Source organism: Vulpes vulpes, chromosome 3 (assembly GCF_048418805.1).
Source record: "Vulpes vulpes isolate BD-2025 chromosome 3, VulVul3, whole genome shotgun sequence".
Classification (NCBI taxonomy): domain Eukaryota; kingdom Metazoa; phylum Chordata; class Mammalia; order Carnivora; family Canidae; genus Vulpes; species Vulpes vulpes.
In genome coordinates this window covers 39,466,171-39,487,909 of record NC_132782.1, presented here as the reverse complement: position 1 = coordinate 39,487,909, position 21,739 = coordinate 39,466,171, and the positions used below count along the sequence as shown (strand labels likewise).

Genomic DNA, 21,739 nt, shown 5'->3' with positions numbered 1-21,739 from the left:
TAAGCTTTTTTCAGGCATCCCTACGTCTCACAGTAGAACTATTTCCCTTCCTTTTTTGCTTGTTATCATTCATATACCCCTAGCTCACCTTTCTTCTTCTTCTTCTTCTTTTTTTTTTTTTTGACTTATTTATTCATGAGAGAGACACACACACACAGAGAGACAGAGAGAGAGAGGCAGAGACAGGCAGAGGGAGAAGCAGGCTCTTCGCAGGAGCCCGATGCGGGACTTGATCTCAGATCCCAGGATCATGAACTGAGCTGAAGGCAGCCGCCCAACCACTGAGCCACCCTGGTGTCCCATATCTTACTCTTCTAAACAATAATTTCTATAACAGTAGGGATCATGGACTACTCATCTTCAAATATCCAGTATCTGCAAAAGTACTTTCATTCAGTAAGTTTACTAGGTTAATGAATGCCGTGTTATTTTAAGACATACTTCATAGTTTTAATGTGATATATAAGCTCATCACAAAGTGTTTATGAGGAAAAAAAAAATTTGGCATAGTCCCTAACAGAGTAAAAACACAGAGACAATGTGGTGACATTAGTTCAACTCTATTTTTGATATACTAAATAATAAATTATTAGTAAGCCTCCCCCAAAAACTTACTATTTGCCTACACCTCTACAAATGAGCATTTTAGATAAAGCCTAGCTGCAAAGATTAAATCACTTAGCAGAATAAAACCAGACCCAGGTTTTCGGACTCATGTATTTTGGCATTCAGAATGGTTTCCTACACCCTGATAGCTTATGAATTTGGGTCACTCTCCAATAATAGTGCCACAGCACTTTCTTTTAGTCAGTGGAAGGAAGGAAGAAAGGAAGGGACAGAGAGAAGGGAGGAGGGAGGGGAAAAAGGAAGGAACTCTATTAAGGATAGACCACACAGTCTTTAAACAGAAATACAATAAAAGTCTTTTTAAAAAATGACTAGCTGGTAGATAAAATGCCTGAGAGGCTCTTTTTTTTTTTTTCTTTTGAGAGTGCTCTTTAAGGAAGCAGCACACAAGGTACAAACAGAATGCTTTTTTCTTAAAAAAGAAAAAAAGGAAGAAACCGAAATAGTAACTTCCTAACCACCTGCATCCCATTTTGTCTAGGTTGTGAGATCAAAAAAACCATTACCAAGTTTATTTTTAAGTTCCATATAGGAAGTAACATTTCAGGCAGTGTCTACTCACAAATGCTTAACCCATGAATGATGGCATCTATATCTCTGCAAGAAGTCCATCTCCACAACTGGCCTACCTAAAAAAAGACTTCCCTTCCTTTCCACAACTGATAAGGCTCTCCTCTATTCTATTTTCTGCTTTACTCTACTGCCTGAACCAGTGCCCTTAACTGTTTGCATTATATTCTCTATCAATTCCATCCCAACATTGCTAATTCCTTTTCACTTCATAGCCAATCTTGCCACCTCATACCTCAAGCCCCATACTCCATAAAGGAACTCTTATTACTAGGAGCTTTCTCCCCAACTGGAAGCACTAATTTCAAGAGTCACCAGAGAAAACCACGTCTACCAAAAAAAAGCCATTTAACTCACAACCACATCTTGGTGTCCCTCCAAAGCGAGGTTACAAAGGGTTTCTGGCCCAGAGTACTCCCTAAAGCCAAAGCCCATTTGAGAACCAATGCTGCCATCTGACTGATCAATCAGGATACCTACAGAAGCACAGCATAGAGATATTAAAAGGATAATGTATACCTGTATTATTCAATGACATGAAAATATCTTTATGACCCATTTCTGAATGAAAAAAACTACAGAATAACATATACTGTATAATCCCATTTACATAATTACAGAAAAATGTGTTCATGCAAATGCAGGTATCATGTGAAAAACACAGAAAAACAAATACATTGTATATACACACAATAATGCATACTTATACAACTGATATGATTAAATTTGAAATAGATATATAGGCATACACACACACCACTCTGGAAGAACAGCCACCAAAATGCAAAGGTGAATAATGCCTGCTAGGGGTAAAATTTGGGATAACGTGTATTCATTCTTTTCCTTCCTTTCCTTTCCTTCCTTTCCTTCCTTCCCTTCCTCCCTCCCTCCTTTCCTTCCTTCCTTCCTTCCTTCCTTCCTTCCTTCCTTCCTTCCTTCCTTTTTGTCTCTTCTGTGTATTAGGAATCACAGAGGCTCCCCGCGTGGAGCCACTTCTCCCTCTGCTATGTCTCTACCTCTTTCTCTGAGCCTCTCATGAATAAATAAAATCTTAAAAAAAAAAAAAAAAAAAAAGAATCCGAGAGGAAATGTGTTTCCTTTTTTTTTTTTTTTTTAAGATTTTATTTAGGCAGCCCCAGTGGCTTAGCAGTTTAGTACTGCGTTTGGCCCAGGGTGGGATCCTGGAGACCCAGGATCGAGTCCCATGTTGGGCTCCCTGCATGGAGCCTGCTTCTCCCTCTACCTGTGTCTCTGCTTGCCTCTCTCTCTATGTCTCTCATGAATGAATGAATGAATGAATGAATGAATAAATAAATAAAATATTTTTTAAAAATAAAATAAAAGATTTTATAAAATAAAGATTTTATTTATTTATTCATAAGAGACACACAGAAAGAGAAGCAGAGACATAGGCAGAGGGAAAAGCAGGCTCCCTGCAGGGAGCTGGATGCAGAACTCTATCCCGGATCCTGGGATCACACCCTGAGCCAAAGGCATACACTCAACTTCTGAGCCACCCAGGCATCCCGCTATTTCCTTTTTTTTTTTTTTTTTTAATGTTTAGTACATTGTTTTGTTTTTACCACTTTAAAGCAGTGTATGCATTTTCTTGCCTCATCATTCAGTGGGGATTTATACGTAATTCAAGTATCTAAAAGTGTAAAATGTTATATTAAAATTTCAAATAATAATATCTACCCATGAAGGATTTCCTTTAAGAGACTACACACTTTTAATAACAATATGAAATAAAATGTAAATCTTATTAATTATAGAAAACCATTATTTCTACTATTTGCTATACAGACTATAAACACAACAGCAAAACAAATAAGAAACCTCATAATCTCCCATTGGCTTTCAGACTTTGATGTCTTAAAAAAGTTGCAAAGCTGAAACGATTAAAGTATTGGAAGTAACTTAAAATGTTCAGCAATGGGGCTGGTTACATAAAATAAAGTGCATCCATGCTATGCAACATTATGCAACAGCTTAAGTGAGCGAGACTGAGCTGTGTGTGCTAACATAGATCTCAAGTCTGTCAGGTGCAAAAAACCAAAATGCAGAATACTGTTTCCAGTATATATATATAAAAAATGAGTGTTAACACACATTTCTCTATGCTATATATGTCCATAATGCATAGGTAAAGATATGGAGGGATATCCAGCAAACTGAGGAGTCAGAGGACTGAAGAGAACTGAAAGATGGCTGACAAGGACTTAACACTTTCTCAATTTTTCTGTAAGATCGGAGTATTTTACAAGAATGCAGTAAAGCTGCTCATGACCATACAAATACTCAGGCCAGTTTTATTTTAAGGTAATATCAACTTTTGGAATAGAGTTCTAAATTTAATCATTTGAAATTACATTTTTTTAAATGCTTGATTAAAGTACCTCCTAAACTAGGTAAGAGGATGAGGACATTAGCAATAGACCACTGAGAATGACTGGTTATAAGCAAGTACTCTTCTCTCAGAAAAAAAAAAAAAAAAAAAAAAAACTTTAAATGGATTCATTTGATATGGGATTGATCTTAGACATCTTTAGAGAAAAGTTAACATTTTTAGAGTTCTTGATCTAAAAACCATCTCACTGGCCCAGTAAGTGTACTACTAAGAAATTTTTAAAAAGCAAATAACTAGATATGTATACAAAGAATTACAACAGCATATCCTATGCAGGCTTACTTGCAATAGCAAAATTTCTAATACAGTCACATGGGGGTTAGGGCTTCAACACACAAACTTTGGGGAGATGCAATTCAGTATGTAACACCCTTTTACTGAACCTTCTGTTTGAGATTGACCCAGGGTTATCTGGATGAAAACAGTAATAAAAACATATAGACAATTTAATTTTACACAGAAGAAAACTGAGGTATAAATGACTAAGGAGGCTAACTGACTTGCCCTAAGTCATGCCACCAGTCAGACAATGAAGATTAGAACCCATGGCCCTCACCTCTTTCAAGCTACCAATCTTTTATAACCCAGAATTGGTAGTAAAATCATCATGTACTCTTTTTTGTGACTTGAATTTTCAATGAGATGCACAAGACATCACTAATCACCAGACCTCCACATGAACTCCAAACTCATGTATCCAATGTTTATTCAACATCCACCACAAACTCAATGTCCAAAACCGAACTCCTGATTTTCTTCTCCAACACCTTGTTTTGTCAGGTCCTTCTAGATGTTCAGGCCAAATACTACAATTATCCTTGACTCTTCACTTTTCCTCACATCTTTTATTCAATCCATCAGCATATCCTATTAGCTCTACTTTTAAAACATATGCAAATTTCTATAATAAAATACTGGTGGAAAAAAGTATCTAGAATCTGGCCAACCACTTTTCACCACATCTACTGTCACCATCATGGAGCAAGTCACCAATCTCTCTTGGATTACTACAAGAACTATTTAACTGGTCTCTCTGCTTCTATCTTTGCCCTCCACAATCTAACACTGTCACTAAGTTAAAACCTGAGATCATGTGGCTTCCCTACTGAAATAGCTCTCTAATAGCTTCCCAACTCAAATAAGAGTTTATAATCTCCTCATGATTAGATTACAATTACCTCTCTAATGTCATCTCTAAACATATTCTCATTCTCTCATTCTACTGCAGCCACAATGCCCTCCTTTCTGTTCCTTGAGCATGTTTGCTTCCCTTACCCTTTATTTATTAGCAATGTCTTCCCTGACCATCGTAGTTAAAATAGCAAATTCCCTCATCCCATTCCCTTTTCTTGCTTTATTCTTCTGTATAGCATTTACCATCTGACATATTATATACCAGTTTACCATCTGTCTATCCCTACCTCCACTATAACAGAGAGTCTGTCTGTTGTGTTGCTGTGTTCCCAGCACCTAAAGGCTTTTGGCACATATTAAATGTTCAATAAATATTTGTTGTATGAATGAGTGAATGTATGAATTAAAAAAAAAAATCATGAAACTAACCAGGCTTCAAAAGCTCATTTTGTCTAGTACCATAACTAGAAAGCTATCATAAACAAGATTTTTCCCTTTTAGACTAAATAGTACAGTGAATTAAAGTAAAAACATCTGGGATTAATGTAGATTCTGCAACCAAAAAACAAAGAAAGAGAAAGGGAATGAGATACAAACAGCTCTTGAGTCATTTAGAGACTTATGATTGCAATTTCAGCTACATAATCCTTTCCAGCTGAAAATGCCGAATGAAGCAAAAGTATCTAGAGAATGATGGCACTTCACTTGCATTAAAACAAATAAAATTAGCCACAGGCCTATCTACTTACATTTATGTATAGAAACACAGAGTAATAAAATAGGAAAGCTTCACACAAAACTTTTTTCATGGCAAAGAGATTACTGAAAAAGAGATGTCCTTTTTACTCTACACATTGGTAATGCCTGTCCCTGAGACAAGAGTATATTTGTGTTTTATTTAGACAATATAAAAATTAACAAAATAAAGCTCTTTAACTTACTTCCTCAAAGATAACCACCATTTAACGATTTGTTGTATATTACAGATTTTCTTCCTAAATAATCAGGCAGATATATAGATTAATTTCTTAAAAAGTAAGTTAAATGACAGGAATTCTGTATCCAGAAAGATGGAACAGATGTACTTTTCCCTATTCCTTACCCTAAATACAACTAAAATCCCTGGATGTTACATTTAAAATAAGCATAGGAAGATCCTGAAAGGTAAAGAAAAGGAGACTGGCTAGTGACCTCAGAACCCATAGAACCATGTGGTTGTGAGCCCCCTGCGTTTTTCCTTTTGTCTTAGCTAAGCCAAACTTACAGCGGAAAAAGTCTGTAACCCAGAAACACAAATGGGTGCAAACAAAAGAGCCCCAAAAGAAGCCTGCTCTTTCTAGCCAAAGGAGCAAGAAAGGGACTACCTAGCAACATAGAAAACTTTTAGACAACTGCTCTACTCCAGCCAAACACAGAAAACATTGTGGCCCCACCTACACGAGCAAAGGTTTCCACCTACACCAGGCTGTAATGACACATCTCCAGTTCCCCTAATCCCTCCAATGGATAAGCATCAGAGAAGGCGAGGTAGAGAGCCAGGACTTTCATCCTAGCCACACAGGAATAGACTACCACCACAAACTCACCCCATCCCTGTAGAATCAGTGGAGATCATGTGGGGAGCCATAACATGGCACTCTTATTCCCTCCCCCCTACCACCTCCAGCCAGGGAGGCATCTGTAGAGGTCTAGTGAGGAACCAGAACTCTCTCCTCCGTTTAGCCAACTATGAGAAAGCACCCTCTCAGGTGTCAATGGAGACTAAATGGATAACCTAGACTTCTACCCTCAGATGATATTAAGGAGTTGGTACACATTCCCTTTAAGAAGCCAGCCAAAAAACAATTTAAATATGATCCATAGTCTCATAATACTCAAAGTGTTGAGGTTTCAATCAAAAGTTATTCACACCAAGAACCAGAAAGACATGAGCTGAATAAAAAAAGACAATCAATAAGTACATGCCAACACCAAAATGAAAAAGATGTTATGATTCTGGCAGATTTTAAAGCAGTCATCATAAAAATGTTTTGAATAAGCAACATGAGTCCACCTGGAAAAAGCAAAATCTCTCAGCAAATAGAAGATATAAATAAGAACCAAATGGAAACCTTAGAACTGAAAAAATAGAATAACCTAAATTTAATAACTTAATGAGATCACACTATACATTTTTACTTTTTTGACCTAATACCTAATAAAAATCTAAGTTTCTCTGTATACACACATACAGCATTTATTAGCTGTAGTATTCCACTGTATGAATTAACTATAATCTTTGATTAATGGCACTTATTTTTATTGTTTATAATTTTCACTATTATAAACTGTACATATTTACATAATTATGTCATTTTTGCATGATTATCTATCATAATTATCTGTCATTTTTACTAAATGACATCACCAAAAACAACAGTGGTAAGTTAAAGGGAATGCACAGTTTAAATATTTTCATACACATTGTCAAATAATCCTCCAGAAAAGTTGTACCAAATACATTCCCACTAATAAGTGCATGAGTTTATCTACTTTCTCACATCCTTACCAACAATGGGTAATGGCTCAATGCTTTTCCTAGTTTTCTAATTTGAGAGATGTCACTATTATTTTACATACATTTCTTCATTACTAATATGGTAAGTACATTTTCATATCTTTAAAAGCCAGAAATAGTCTTTATTTTTTTTTTAATTTTTTTTTTTTTTTTTAATTTATGATAGTTACAGAGAGAGAGAGAGAGAGAGAGACAAAGATATAGGCAGAGGGAGAAGCAGGCTCCATGCACCGGGAGCCCGATGTGGGATTCGATCCCGGGTCTTCAGGATCGCACCCTGGGCCAAAGGCAGGCGCCAAACCGCTGCGCCACCCAGGGATCCCCAGAAATAGTCTTTCTTTTAAGAATTACCAAGGCAAGTCTTTTGTGAATCCTCATTGTATATCTCACCATTAGAAAAGAGCCCTTGTTATTTCACAAATATAAGCTGGCTGACCTAACAAGGTACAATACATTTTCAACCATTCTGTGTTTTTTAACTTTGATGATGCTTTTTTCTCTAATTGGCTTAGATTTCATCTTGATAAATCAAACATAACTAAATCTAAGTCCTGTTAAAATATAAAGACATCAACATAAACACTCAGCCCCAATTAGTTTTAGAGCCAAACAATCATAAAATCACCATTCTCACTACTGATTGCTTTCTAGAATTGATCTGTTTTAATGAGAGTAAAGAAGAGGATGCTGGCACTTACCCTTCACCAAATATTCAATTAACAATAGCCTTCTCCAGTTTCCCCAGGTTGTAATGATGGGACTTCTGACTCCACTATTCAATAATATTCCATGTCCCCTTATCCCACTCCTACTCTAAATCCAAGTCTGACTGATGACTTAACAATCTACCTTCTAGCCCTTTTATCTACTGGAGGCTAGACCCTTCCCTATGGGCTTTCACTGTTACTCGGGAACCCTATCTTGAAATAACCAAAACTCTGAAAACTACCAGCCTGCCAACCTGTCATGGGTCATTAATATAATTATCTAGAGATTCCTACTACCATGTTCTGCCTCTCTTTTGGAGAATGACCTGTATTTAGTAAAGCTACCTTGAGTACCATAATTTGGACAATTAGTCAACTCACTTGAGCTATTATTCAGCTGGGAATAGAAAATGAAACAAATGCAACGCATTACTCATTTTTATTTTTTTTCCTCCTGGACATCTGTTCTCCCTGCTTACTTCTTTCCCCCTCGCCAACCAGTCATGGGTTCTGGCATACCTGAACATACAAGGCTGCCTGGTTTATGGCAAGCAGCACTAACACTGTTATAAAAAAATAAACAAAATCACTGGAATTGTAACTTCTGTGAAAGTCACATACATAAAATCATAATGAGAGAAAAAGAGTTTAAAAGGATACCTTTTAATAATTTGAAAAAATTCAAAAACATCTTTATACATATACATCCTAGTATTATTCCAATATTTCATAGAATAAAAAAATTGTCTAAAGGTTATTTAACCAGACCACAAATGTTTATCAGTGCTTTCCTTAACTACTAACATAATAAAGACATACGTAACATCAATAACCATAATTACAGTATTAATTATAATTCAATGAGAGAGAAAGATGGGGGACAGGCAGAAGAAGAGGGAGAGAGAGACTTAAATTTTTCATCTTCTTCAGTCTAACATTTTAAAGTCATAAATAATTTCTTTTTTTCAACTAATTTTATTCTTGTTCCAGGATACTTCCATGCTAAGAAAGAATAGAATTTTTTCATTAAAAATGTCATGGCTCAGTTGGTTAAGCATCCAACTCTTGATTTTGGCTCAGATCATGATCTCAGGGTTGTGAGATAGAGCCCCACAACAGGCTCTGCACTGGGCATGGAGCCTGCTTAAGAGTCTCTCTTCCCCTCTCCTTCTGCCCCTCCCTCACCTTTCTCTAGCTCTCTCTTTAAAAAATGTCAGTCAATACCCAGAAAAATTACCATATGCTCCAATATATGTACTCAAACAGGAAGGACGACATCCCTAACTAAAGAAATATAGCAAAAGTTTATCTCCATTTCCTTAGCAATCTACAAACTAAACTCCACTGAAGTCAATTTTACAAAGTATCAAAGTATTATCCTACTGAATCAGGAAAAAACAGCCAGTAAGGATATTATTAGGTTAACTTAATGGCTCTCAACCAGGGGCAGTTTTGCCCTCCAGGAAACATTTGCTAGGATCTAGAGACATTTTTGGTTGTCACACTGGCAAGGAGGAGGGCCACAGCCCAGTAGTATATAGTGGATAGATACTAGGATGCTAAGAAGCATCCTATAATGCACATGATAGCCTCCCCCCACAATAAAGAATTATCTAGTCTGTAACACCTATAGTGATGAGGTACAGAAATCTGGAACTAATGAAATATGAATACAGATTATACTGAATCAATGTAAAATTTCCTGAATCTGATCATTTTCATGTTGCTCTAAAAGAAGGACATTATTCCTAGAAAATACATACCAAAGTATTTAGAAGTAAAGGAACATGTCTCAACTTACCTGCAAATGGTTCAGAAAAAGAAATGTCTATATGTATATATGTAGAGAGAAAGGAAGAATTATAAAGCAATGAGCCAAATGCTAACAACTGGTGAATCTGAGTAAAGAATATACAGAAATGTTTATTATTCTTGCAATTTGAAATTATATCAAAATTAAAAGTTAAGCAAGTATTACCATGCCTATAAATTTCTTTTAACTGGGAAATTTTGCAAAATTTCCCAGTACATATGTGTAATATAGCAAATCAGATTTACTCCTTTCTCAAAAAAAATTACATTATCTTGAATGAATACTTATAAATTTGATCAAGATAAGCAAGTATAACCTGAAAAGTATTAATTTCTAAAATGTGAGGTGCCCAGAAAAAAAACTAGAAACATTTAGATGTCTACCAAGGATTGATTTTCTTTATGTATCACTGTAAATGGCCTAATACCCCTTGCATTATATATTTCAGGCTTTCAATACACACAAAAACTTCAATCAATTTGAACCACAGAAGATCTAAACAAAATCAGTGGGAAACATGTATAAGAAATAATACAAAAACATTTTTTTTTAAAACATTTTTTTTTAAGACTCAGATTTTCAGAAGCTTAACATAGTTCTGAATTCTTAAAACTTACCATTCCTATTTCTAGGCACTTGTTAGTTATGTAGCAATCAACAAATACACAATAGCAACTCTACAAATAGTAACAGTTTACTTTTGGAAAATAGTTATTAAAATTTTTAGATCCAGGAAAAAATTTAGGGCACTTACAGATGTCTGGGACATACTTGACTGTTGTGTGACACTTCCTGTGGGAGATGTAGATGGTCTTCCACTGGACAAACTTGCCTAAAATAATAAGATCTTTATAATAGGTCTATAAAAATCTGAAGTTAAAGACTTTCTGGTACCAGGATACCACAAAACCACAATAAAAGTCAAAACATCTAGGTTACAGAAAAAAAAAAAAAAAAATCTAGGTTATGAACCAATTCATTTCACAGTCAATATAGATTAAGCTTTGGCCAAACTAATTAAGAAGAAAAGAAAAAGATGATTGACAAAAACAGAGGACCCAAAGGCTAATCTTATTTTAATAGCTGCATTCGTTGTCAGTTTTACTCTGCAGCTCTGTCTTCTATGAAGTGGAACCACTACTCCAACATTATGAAAAAGAAATTGGAGCTACATTAAGTGCCACTGGGTTTCAGTTTCCTAACTTGTATCATGAACCCAAGGTTATTTAAAATTACACTACGAAGAAGAAGCAACAGCTGGGGATGTGTTTCTAACAGAAATAACTCTTTTTCAGATTTAATCAATTGAGATCCTCCTCCAATAAGATTTAAGATTAAATCTCATATATGGTTTTATTTAAATAAACAGTATAATAATAATGAAAATCTTTTTTTAAATAAATATTTAATCATAAAATTATCCTGTTATCAGTAGGAACAGTATGCATGGATATTAGAAAGGATACATATTTTATATAGAAAATGAACATATATTTTATATGAAAAATTTCTGGAGAGATACATATTAAACAGTGGCCATCTGCTAAAGTGGCCAACTCTGAAGAATGAAAAATACTAGCGAGTCAGGAAAAGGAATACCTTCACTTCTTTTTAATGAATGTAAATTACTTACATTAAAAAAAAAAAAACTTTTTTCATTGAAATGTAAATACAATTCATGCAACCCTAAGTATTCACTGTTGTACCTAGAATTTTATACAACATGGGATCCCTGGGTGGCTCAGCGGTTTAGTGTCTGCCTTCGGCCCAGGGTGTGATCCTGGAGTCCAGGGATCAAGTCCCACATCAGGCTCCCTTCATGGAGTCTGCTTCTCCCTCTGCCTGTGTCTCTGCCCTTCTCTCTCTCTCTCTGTGTCTCTCATGAATAAATAAATAAAATCTTAAAAAAAAAAAAATTTACACATTAAAACCATGATACTAGTATTTCTGCAATGCAGATAAAAAGTAGTAGAATAAAAGCTAGTAACAGAGTACCATATAAAATATATCCACATTTGTTTTAATTAGCTTCTATTTGGCCATCTATTAATTTCTTTAAGAAAAAATAATCACAGGACATTTGAGAATTCTGAAATAATACCCAACATATTTATTTTCAGTAATTATCTGCAAATGTCAATTTTATGTCAACTTTAACCTCATAAATTCTTAATTTATTTAAGTCTCACCTGAACAGCAGCAAGGCTCTGAAGCTGGGAGCTGCTTAAGTGCTGCTGCTGAAGAGCTGCTGTGTGCAGCATCAAGTGTTGCTGCTGAGCTGCATACATTTGCTGAAGGTACTGAGCAGCTGAGCTCGGGGGGCGATGCAAGGCCTGCTGAATTACCTGCGATGAGTCGATTGAATCAAGGTCAAACCATGATCTTAACATTAACCTTAACCATAAAATAAAGTATAAAAAAACTGTCAATTTAAAATTTCACTAAAAAAAAAATAAATAAAATTTCACTACTTTAATATTCAACGTCAAGTTTATTAACATAGTTCTCTCCTAGTTACGTATCACTAAGATTCACTAATCTATACAAATTAAAAACACCCAGAAGAGGCAGTTCACAAAAGAAAAAAAGAGCCAAATAAGACTTGAAAAGATCTTCAATCTCATTAGCAGTCAAAATTTACAAATTAAGGGGTTCCCGGGTGTCTCAGTGGGTTGCCTGCCTTCAGCTCAGGTCATAGCTTGGGGTCCTAGGATGGAGCCCCACATCAGGTTCCCTGCACAGAGGAGAGCCTGCTTCTCTCTCTCTACCTCTTCCCCTCCCCCTGCTTGTCTTCTCTGTCAAATAAATAAATAAAATCTTAAAAAAAAAAATTACAAATTAAAGATTCTATTTTCCAACTTTCAGATGAATAAAGATTGAGAAGAATATTACCACGAAATGGGGAAACAGAAACTCCTACAGTGTTAGTAAGAATGTAAGTTGGTTTAACTTTTTAGAGATAAAACTTAATAGAATTTGGGGCCTGGGTGTAGAGAGGAATATGCATAACCCTACAGCCATTACAAATAGTAACGTAGAGCACCCAGGTGGCTCAACTGGTTGAGGGTCTGGCTCCTGGTTTCCACTCAGGTCATGATCTCAGGGTCACGAGATTGAGCTCCACATCAAGCTCCACACTGGGCACAGAGCCTGTTAAGATTCTCTCTCCCTCTCTACCCCCCAAACTCTCTCACTCCCTCAAAAATTTAAAAAATAATAATGTATATCAGTGCTGCCCAATATAACAGCTACTAATCACATTATCTCCTGAGGACTTACAAACGTAAAATGTAGCTAATGGAACTAAGAAAATCAGTTTTTAATTTTACTAAATTTTAATATAAATAGCCACATGAACCTAGGAGAATACAGAATTAGCTATATTTATCAACAATGACAGAAATTCCCTAACCTATCATTAGGTGAAAAAAGCAGATTACTAAAGTATATAAAGTAAGATACCATCTTATATTAAAACATATTTGAAAGAAAATTCAGAAAAACATTAAAAGACTACCAACAGATAACTAGATTCAAGGTGCTTTTTACCTTCTCGTTTTTTTTTTTTTTTTTAAGATTTTATTTATTTGAGAGAGAGCAGGAGACCACAAGCAGAGAGATCAGCAGAGGGAGAGGGGGAAGCAGACTCCCCACATGGGGCTCGATCCCAGGACCCTAGGATCATGACCTGAGTTAAAGGCAGCCGCTTAACTGCATGAGCCACCCAGATGCCCCAGCTTTTTACCTTTGCATTTGTACTATTCTTTAAATGTCTGAAAAAAGTCTACTAGTATAATATTAATAATCATAATTATTTCATGTTTCAAATTATTTCATGTTTTAAATTATTAAATAATTACTTCTTAAAATGTTTTTTTTTTTTTTAATTTTTATTTATTTATGGTAGTCGCACAGAGAGAGAGAGAGAGGCAGAGACACAGGCAGAGGGAGAAGCAGGCTCCATGCACCGGGAGCCTGACGTGGGATTCGATCCCGGGTCTCCAGGATCGCGCCCTGGGCCAAAGGCAGGCGCCAAACCACTGCGCCACCCAGGGATCCCTTAAAATGTTTTTTAAATGTCAGATTCCTTTCTATATAGAATAAAACTATTCTAAAAAAAAATTCCTGAAAAAGTGTTAATTACTGTGAATATTTATTGGCAAAATATAAAATATAAGTCCGAAACTTCATAAATAGATAAACATAGAAAAGTCAAGTATGGGATGCCTGGGTGGCTCAGTGGTTGAGCGTCTGCCTTCAGCTCAGGGCATAATCTCGGGACCCAGGATCAAGTCCCATATCGGTGTCCCCGCAGGGAGCCTGCTTCTCCCTTTGCCTATGTCTCTGTCTCTCTCTCTGTCTCTCATGAATGAATAAATAAATAAAATCTTTAAAACAAAAAATCAAGTATTCCAAAAACAGAGAAAAATCCTTTATCTGTCCAAACCCATAAATCAGACTAAGCCAGTCCTCTGCAACCACATCCCAAAGTCACATCATGCCCACAGTGACTCTGAAACAGCACAGTGACTCTGAAACAGCACAGAACTCTAATCTCAGCATCAAACTACAGTTTTCAGACCTAAGGGGGGTAATAGAGCCATAATCCTACAGCTTGAGGTCTAAGTCAGGACACCATGAACCCCAAAGCAATGAATCTCTTTATACAAATTCCAAGAAAACATATTTCCTTGTGTTTACTTTCATATATTCATATCTCTCCAACTGTAGATTGCTAAACCTGCTACAGATTCCTGTCACAAAATCAAAATAGGCTTTTGACTCCTACTTACAGGAGACTATAGACCAGCATTAAGTGATACAGAATTATAACAATATGTCTTCTTGGTCAGGTAAACCTATATATGTTCTTTAAATTCCATAACAAAACTAAAATCAAACTGAAATAACAAATGAATAATCGATTTGACACTTTTTTTTTTTTAATTTATGATAGTCACACACAGAGAGAGACAGAGAGAGGCAGAGACATAGGCAGAGGGAGAAGCAGGCTCCATGCACCAGGGGCCTGACGTGGGATTCGATCCTGGGTCTCCAGGATCGCGCCCTGGACCAAAGGCAGGTACTAAAACGCTGCGCCACCTAGGGATCCCTATTTGACACAGTTTTGTCAGAGTATAATCATTTTTCTATTGTCAGTGTAGTCATTCATAACATTTCAATTGATACACTCATGGAGAGAGACTCTTTACATACAAGTTAAAGGCACAACACACTGTTCTTGTATTATTTCTCTAAAGAGGGCAAAGAGAATTCACAGGATTGAACAAGAATGCTGGAAGGTATTAAAGAACTCCTTGGGTAATTCAATGAATATTGATTTGATGGCATTTTAGGAGAAGCAATTATATGATTTCATAAGAACTAGTATAATTGCTATTTGTGAGAAACATGTATATCTATACATCTCCAGTAACACTTTATTTTTTATTAACACATCTAGCTCAGGTAAAAACTAGAGATGAAAAATGGAACGTTGGGCAGCCCTGGTGGCTCAGCAGTTTAGCACCACCTTCAGGCAAGGGCGCGATCCTGGAGACCCAGGATCGAGTCCCACATTGGGCTCCGTGCATGGAGCCTGCTTCTCCCTCTGCCTGTGTCTCTGCCTCTCTCTCTCTCTCTTTCTCTCATGAATAAATAAATAAATAAAATCTTTAAAAAAATAAAATTAAAATACCACATCATTTGCATGCTCAGAGATCTAGATACTCTTTTCTATATCCCTTGCCTCAAAGAAAGGTGAAGAAGTTTTTAAAACACATTCCACATTCCCGTTTGAACTTTTGCTGAATTGACTCAGTCTCCAACAATTCTGATTCCACCCTATGGTAACTTCAGAATCCTAAGAATAGGGATCCCTGGGTGGCTCAGCGGTTTACCTTTGCATTTGTACTATTCTTTAAATGTCTGAAAAAAGTCTACTAGTATAATATTAATAATCATAATTATTTCATGTTTCAAATTATTTCATGTTTTAAATTATTAAATAATTACTTCTTAAAATGTTTTTTTTTTAATTTTTATTTATTTATGGTAGTCGCACAGAGACTGCCTTCAGCCCATGGCATGATCCTGGAGTCCTGGGATCGAGTCCCACGTCCGGCTCCCAGCATGGAACCTGCTTCTCCCTCTGCCTGTCTCTGCCTCTCTCTCTGTGTGTCTCTCATGAATAAATAAATAAAATCTTAAAAAAAAAAAAAAATAGAATCCTAACAATAGCCATTATACTGGGATATCCAATCTAGAAAAATGGGAGTGGAGAGAGGACTATTTTGCAAACAAGTAAGTTATTTTCAGAGCAGAATGAAGTTATGGAGAGTAAGCAGGTATAATGGAAAAAAGAGTGGCTAAAGGCACAACTCTAAAACCAGATAATCTAGCTATGAGAATTTAGGAAAAGTTATTTAACCTTTTTTTTTTTTTAAGATTTTGTTTATTTGTGAGAGAGACATGGAGACATAGGCAGAGGGAGAAGCAGGCTCCCCATGGGGAGCCCAATGTGGGACTTGATCCCAGGACCCCGGGATCATGCCCGGAGCTGAAGGCAGATGCTCAACCACTGAGCTACCCAGGCGTCCCTACTTACCCTGTTTAAAACATCAGTTTTCCCACCTGTAAAATGGAAATAATAACAGTATCTATTTCATAGAGGTGTGGTGAGGATTAAAAGGGATAATCCACGTAAAGCATTCATCAAATGTTTGGCCCATGGCAACTGTTCAACAAACATTAGCTATTATTATTGACTGAGCACTTATAATGTGCCCCACAGAGTTCTAACACTTCCTTTAATCCTCATAACTGGTACACCTGGGTGGCTCAGTCGATAAGCGTCTGACTCTTGGTTTTGGCTCAGGTTCTGATCTCAGGGTCCTGAGACTGAGCCCCCACCCGCCCAAACTGGCTCCAAACTCAGGAGGGAGTCAGTTTGGGATTTCCTCTCTCCCTCCTCCACCACCCCTTCCCTAGCTTCAGCTCATGCTCTTGCTCTCTCACTCTCTCCAATAAATAAATAAAATCTTTTGAAAAAGCCCTCATAATAACTAAAGAACTAGTTAGTCTCATCCACATTTTACAGTTTCCTGATGCTCAAAGAGATCATGCCTCTCAGCCAAGACTGCGTAGCTATTAATGATAAAGAAAACGGAATTCAAACGAAGAGCATATCAGACTGCAATGCCCATACCCTTTTTATGCAATACCATACTATCTCAACCTCCACTATTATAAAGATTAACCAAGTAAACTTAATTTTCTCAACCAAGTGTAGACCTAAAAGTTTTCCTCATTAAATATTCCCTGCCCCACTTTGTCCCTGAGAGCTTTAAATGAATCCTCCCACTCAGGTTCTTAGGCCGCTTGAGTTTAAAATGAACCTCTTAAGAAATCTACAGACCTGAATAGATCTTCCAAAGTCAATACTTTGGGTTCAAATACAAAAGAACCAAGAAGCTAGAGTCATTTTGCATCTTAAGGCTGTAGGGTTGAGTGTCTCCACATTGTAGCAGCACAGAGACCTTCCAATTATAATTTTCCTGACATAAGGTTTTATAAGTCACATGCTGACAAACAGAAGCCCTCTCAATAGAACATTGAATAACTTTTTGATTGCTTCAAATGTTACTATTCTTATTGTATTCATTTAGAGAATATCACGTGACTCATTTGAGGATGTGAAACAATAGCTTCATTTGGCTTAAGAGAAAAAAGGTAATGACATCCTAAGTCTTAGCCTACCCCTCAATCTAACTGAAATACCTGTACAGCATGTCGGTCTGAGCCACTGTAAACAGAAATCTGCGGTTGCTGCATTCGAGAGGAGGAAGTGGTGATGGTGGTGGTGGTAGTGCTACTGGTTGTTGTCGACACAGAAGATGTGCCAGGGTTTGGTTCGCTATCCATAGCTGTATTGTGGTCCTTGAATCTGTCAGATAACACAAAGGATCTTCATTGGCAAAACATTATTTTATGGGCTTTAAAGAATATTTAATTATTTCGAAGAAATAATCAGCAAATCTAAATTTTTAAGACCCTTACAAAATAGCATAGATCACACACAGTCACCATAAACACTTAAAAAGGAAAAGTATTTCACAATGATATAGCATATTGGATAGTTAATACCTACTAAGTTTATGTTCAAATGATTCAGGATATGCAACTTAAATATATCCCGGCCTAAACTTTTATCTTTCCATTATTAAAAGATAATAACAGGTTAATAATACTAAACTACCATAAAAATACTTAAGCAACATCAGAGTACTTTGAAATATTTCTTTACATTCTTTGACCATACTAATTAAAAATTAAAATAATTCTTATCTATACATTAAAATAGGATGCCTAAGGACTTGTGTTAATTATAATTAGTTTATCTCTGGTTACCATATGCACTTTGCTTTAAAAATATGTTCTATTGGAATTCCTGGGTGGCTCAGAGGCTTAGCCCCTGCCTTCAGCCCAGGGCGTGATCCTGGAGACCGGGGATCGAGTCCCACGTCGGGCTCCCTGCATGGAGCCTGCTTCTCCCTCTGCCTGTGTCTCTGCCTCTCTCTCTCTCTCTCTCTCTCTGTGACTATCATACATAAATAAATAAAAATTTAAAAAAAAAGTTTAAAAAAAAATTTTAAGATTTTTTAAGTAACTTCTACACCCAACATGGAGTTTTAAGTGGCACCCGGCTGGCTCAGTTGGTAGGACACATAACTCTTGGTCTCAGAGTCACCGTGAGTTCAAGCCCAACATTGGATGTAAAGCTTACGTTAAAAAAAAAAAAAGTAAAAAAAATAGTAATTTTGTATTAACTCACACTGGCTTTTCCCCTAATTAGTCTACAACACTGTCCTTACTATTATCTAATAACTCTGGTTATACTTATAAGCAGATTACTCCAGGAAATCAGAGAAACAGCTGACAACAATTTTCCCACTTCCTTACAAAAATCTCTTTTCACAAAGACTTGCTCCAACTTTTGAAAACAGCATAATTATGTCACTTTCCTCATGAATTAACAGTAAAGTTCATAAAGTACATTTCTGTACCAGACTTTGAGTCCTTCCCCTCAAGTACTGCAAACTCACTTCATTATTTTGGAAGTATAAACCTCCACTTACCACTGAATCTATATACTTGGATAAATTCAAACAACATTGTATTTTAGGTCAATTCCGAGGGCCTCAATATCGTTACAAAGTAGAACTACAATAGTTTCTATAGTGTTAGAAACGCCCCAGAATGGTGAAAAGCACACCTGATAATACACTGGTTTTATCTGCCTTTCTTAACCCTTCTTTTCTCCTGAGAAACAAAATCTAACGCACATCACATGAGCATCGTTGACAGGAAATGTAACCACCACACTTTCAATTTTATGAAAAGACCAAGGAATTTGGCACTAATTGCGTATGCACACACATGCTATTCCCATATGGCATCCTTTAATGCACGAATATTCTTTGTTCTTTACATCATTTATGTAGATAGTATTGATATGCTCTTCAAGGAATCAAAAAAAAATCTTTAAATCTCCATTTAATAAAAAAAAAAAAAAAAGGGAAAGGGAAACGATGGAGGGGGGGAAAACGGCAGACTTCACTTTTTTTGATTAGTAAATGACTCACATATCTTTATGCTTCTCTGGGGTTGTTTTTTTAATAGTTTTTCAAACTGCCTTCCAACCATCAAAATCACAGCATCATGCGGTAACCGTCCAACATCATACAGATTCAGTGATACAGAAGGTAAACTTTTTATTTTTTTTTCTAAAACCCAATTACTGGCTGTCACGACACTTGTGAAACATGCAGCAGTGATAGAGGCACAAAGCCGGTTCAAAATTGCGGTCTTTTTAGAGGGCTCTTCTGGGGGCCCCCGGGGTGGCTCAGCCGTTGAGCATCTGCCTTGGGCTCAGGTCGTGACCCCGGAGTCCCGGGATCGAATCCTGCATCGGGCTCCCTGCAGGGGGCCTGCTTCTCCCTCTGCCTGTGTCTCTGCCTCTGTGTGTGTGTGTGTCTCACGAATAAATAAATAAAATATTTAAAAAAAAAAAAAAAGAAAACAGAGGGCTCTTCTGCGCGACCGTGTCCTCGAAACTCAAAACCCCTGTGATAAGTTTGTTGGGTAGACAGACCCAGGTGGAACCCACACTCCGGGCGCTGAGTCCGCCCTCGCTGGGTAGAGCGGGCCAGACCACCCTTCTGCATCCCCGAGCCCCGGAGCACGGGCCCGGTCCTGCCAGCTCGGCCGTCGCTGCGTGGTACCGGCCGCAGGATCCGCGGGCAGAGCCCGGCGCGCGAGAGGCCTAGCCAGCAGCCGCGAAGTTTGCGCGGCCGACCAGGGATGCCGCCACGCCACGGCGCCGCGCAGGGACCGGGCCCTCGGGGGCATCGGCGCCGCGGCCGGACTCCCGGGGGGATGCGGGCCTGCCCGGGCCTTCCCGCCCCGCCGGCCCCGCGGCAGCGCCCCCCCGCCCCGCGCCCCGCGCCCCGAGGCCCGCGCGGGGGCACCTCCTGCACGCCTCCCGCGGAGGGCGGGAGCTGCCCTGTCCCGGCCCCCCTGGGGAGGGGGAGGGGGAGGGGGAGGGGGAGGGGGAGGGGCAGGGTCCGCCGGGGCGGGAAGGAGGCCCCGCAGTGCCCGGCCCGAGCCGAGGCTGCCCCCGGGGCCCACCTGCGGGGATGACAGCGCCGGCGGACCCCTCGGGGGCTCGGCCCCCGGACCCCCCCCGCGATCGGGGGCCCCGCGACCCGGGAGCCGACCGCGCCAGGGGCGCTCCCGCCCGGAGGGAGCCAGACGCCCTCACGGTTGGCCTCCGCCCCCCCGCCTCCCCCCAAGCGGGCCGAGCGGGACCCTGCACGGCAAGGAAGCTCCAGCGTCTCCGTGTCCCCGCACTGCCCGCCGAGGAGCCCCGCGCTTCCCCCCGAGGGGACCTGTCGCTGCCCCACTCGCCCCCCGGTTACGACATCAGTCACCAGCGAGTCACTCACTCCGCTTCCGCCATCTTCTCTCCTCCATCACTGACCCGCGCTGCGCATGCGCCCCCCGGCGGCGGGCGGAGGGGCGGGGTCGGCTCAGCCCCGGGCCCCGGGGTCACGTGGTGCGCCCCCCCCCCCCCCCCCCCCGCAGGCCCTGCAGGCTCCGCGGCCAGGCCCGCGCTGGCTGCCCTCGCCCCTGCATCCTCCCGGCTGCGGCCTAACGCTTGGGGGCGTGGGGGGTCTGTAACCAGCACACAAGTTCGTATTAGAAATGTAGGGGATCCCCGGGGGCCCAGCGGTTTAGCACCGCCTTCAGCTCAGGGCGTGACCCCGGGGTCGCGGGATCCAGTCCCGCACCAGGCTCCCCGCGTGGAGCCCGCTTCTCCCTCTCTGCCTGGGTCTCTGCCTCTTTCTCTCATCCATAACTCAATAAAATCTTTAAAAATAACTTAAAAATAAACAAATTAGAAATGTAAAGACCATCTAAAATATACCAAGGCCTGGGCAGCCCGGGTGGCTCAGCGGCTTAGCACTGCCTTAGGTCCAGGGCCTGATCCTGGAGACCAGGGATTGAGTCCCCGGTCAGGCTCCCTGCATGGGGCCTGCTTCTCCCTCTGCCTGTGTCTCTGCCCCTCTCTCTCTCTCTGTGTCTCCATAAATAAATAAATCTTTAAAAAATAAATTGTATTCTTTTAAATAAATAAAATGAATAAAATAAAATATCTTTAAAATAAAATATACCAAGGCCTATGTAAAGTGCAGAGAGCCAGACGAAAAAAAATACAACCAGGCTGCACGTGAAGTGTCAGTAGGAAAGGAAGTGCTGTGGTGGGTGCAGAGCTGGTTCCCCTGGGTGTGTGTTTGGGGGGGTTTCATTGGAGTTTGTGAGTCCAAACCGGGCGGTTCCTCTCTCAGGCTCAGGGATGG

The 21,739-nt window shown here is 39.1% G+C and overlaps 1 protein-coding gene across 10 annotated transcripts in view; it reads right to left on the bottom strand.

The window, feature by feature from the left end:
• The window catches only part of PHC3 (polyhomeotic homolog 3), an 81,475-nt gene extending 60,548 nt beyond the window's left edge, over positions 1-20,927 (bottom strand). For all 10 annotated transcript variants that reach the window (XR_012000372.1, XR_003236391.2, XR_012000375.1 and 7 more), the window contains exons 1-4: positions 20,825-20,927; positions 17,598-17,763; positions 12,008-12,163; positions 10,573-10,650 (exon numbers count right to left, since the gene is read on the bottom strand). Coding sequence is in view for 2 of the 10 variants with exons in the window: in XM_026007732.2 (XP_025863517.1) it covers positions 10,573-10,650; positions 12,008-12,163; positions 17,598-17,763; positions 20,825-20,838 (414 nt within the window). In the remaining 8 variants the exon portion in view is untranslated. The remainder of the gene's footprint in view (positions 1-10,572; positions 10,651-12,007; positions 12,164-17,597; positions 17,764-20,824) is intronic.
• Positions 20,928-21,739: the final 812 nt, after the last annotated feature.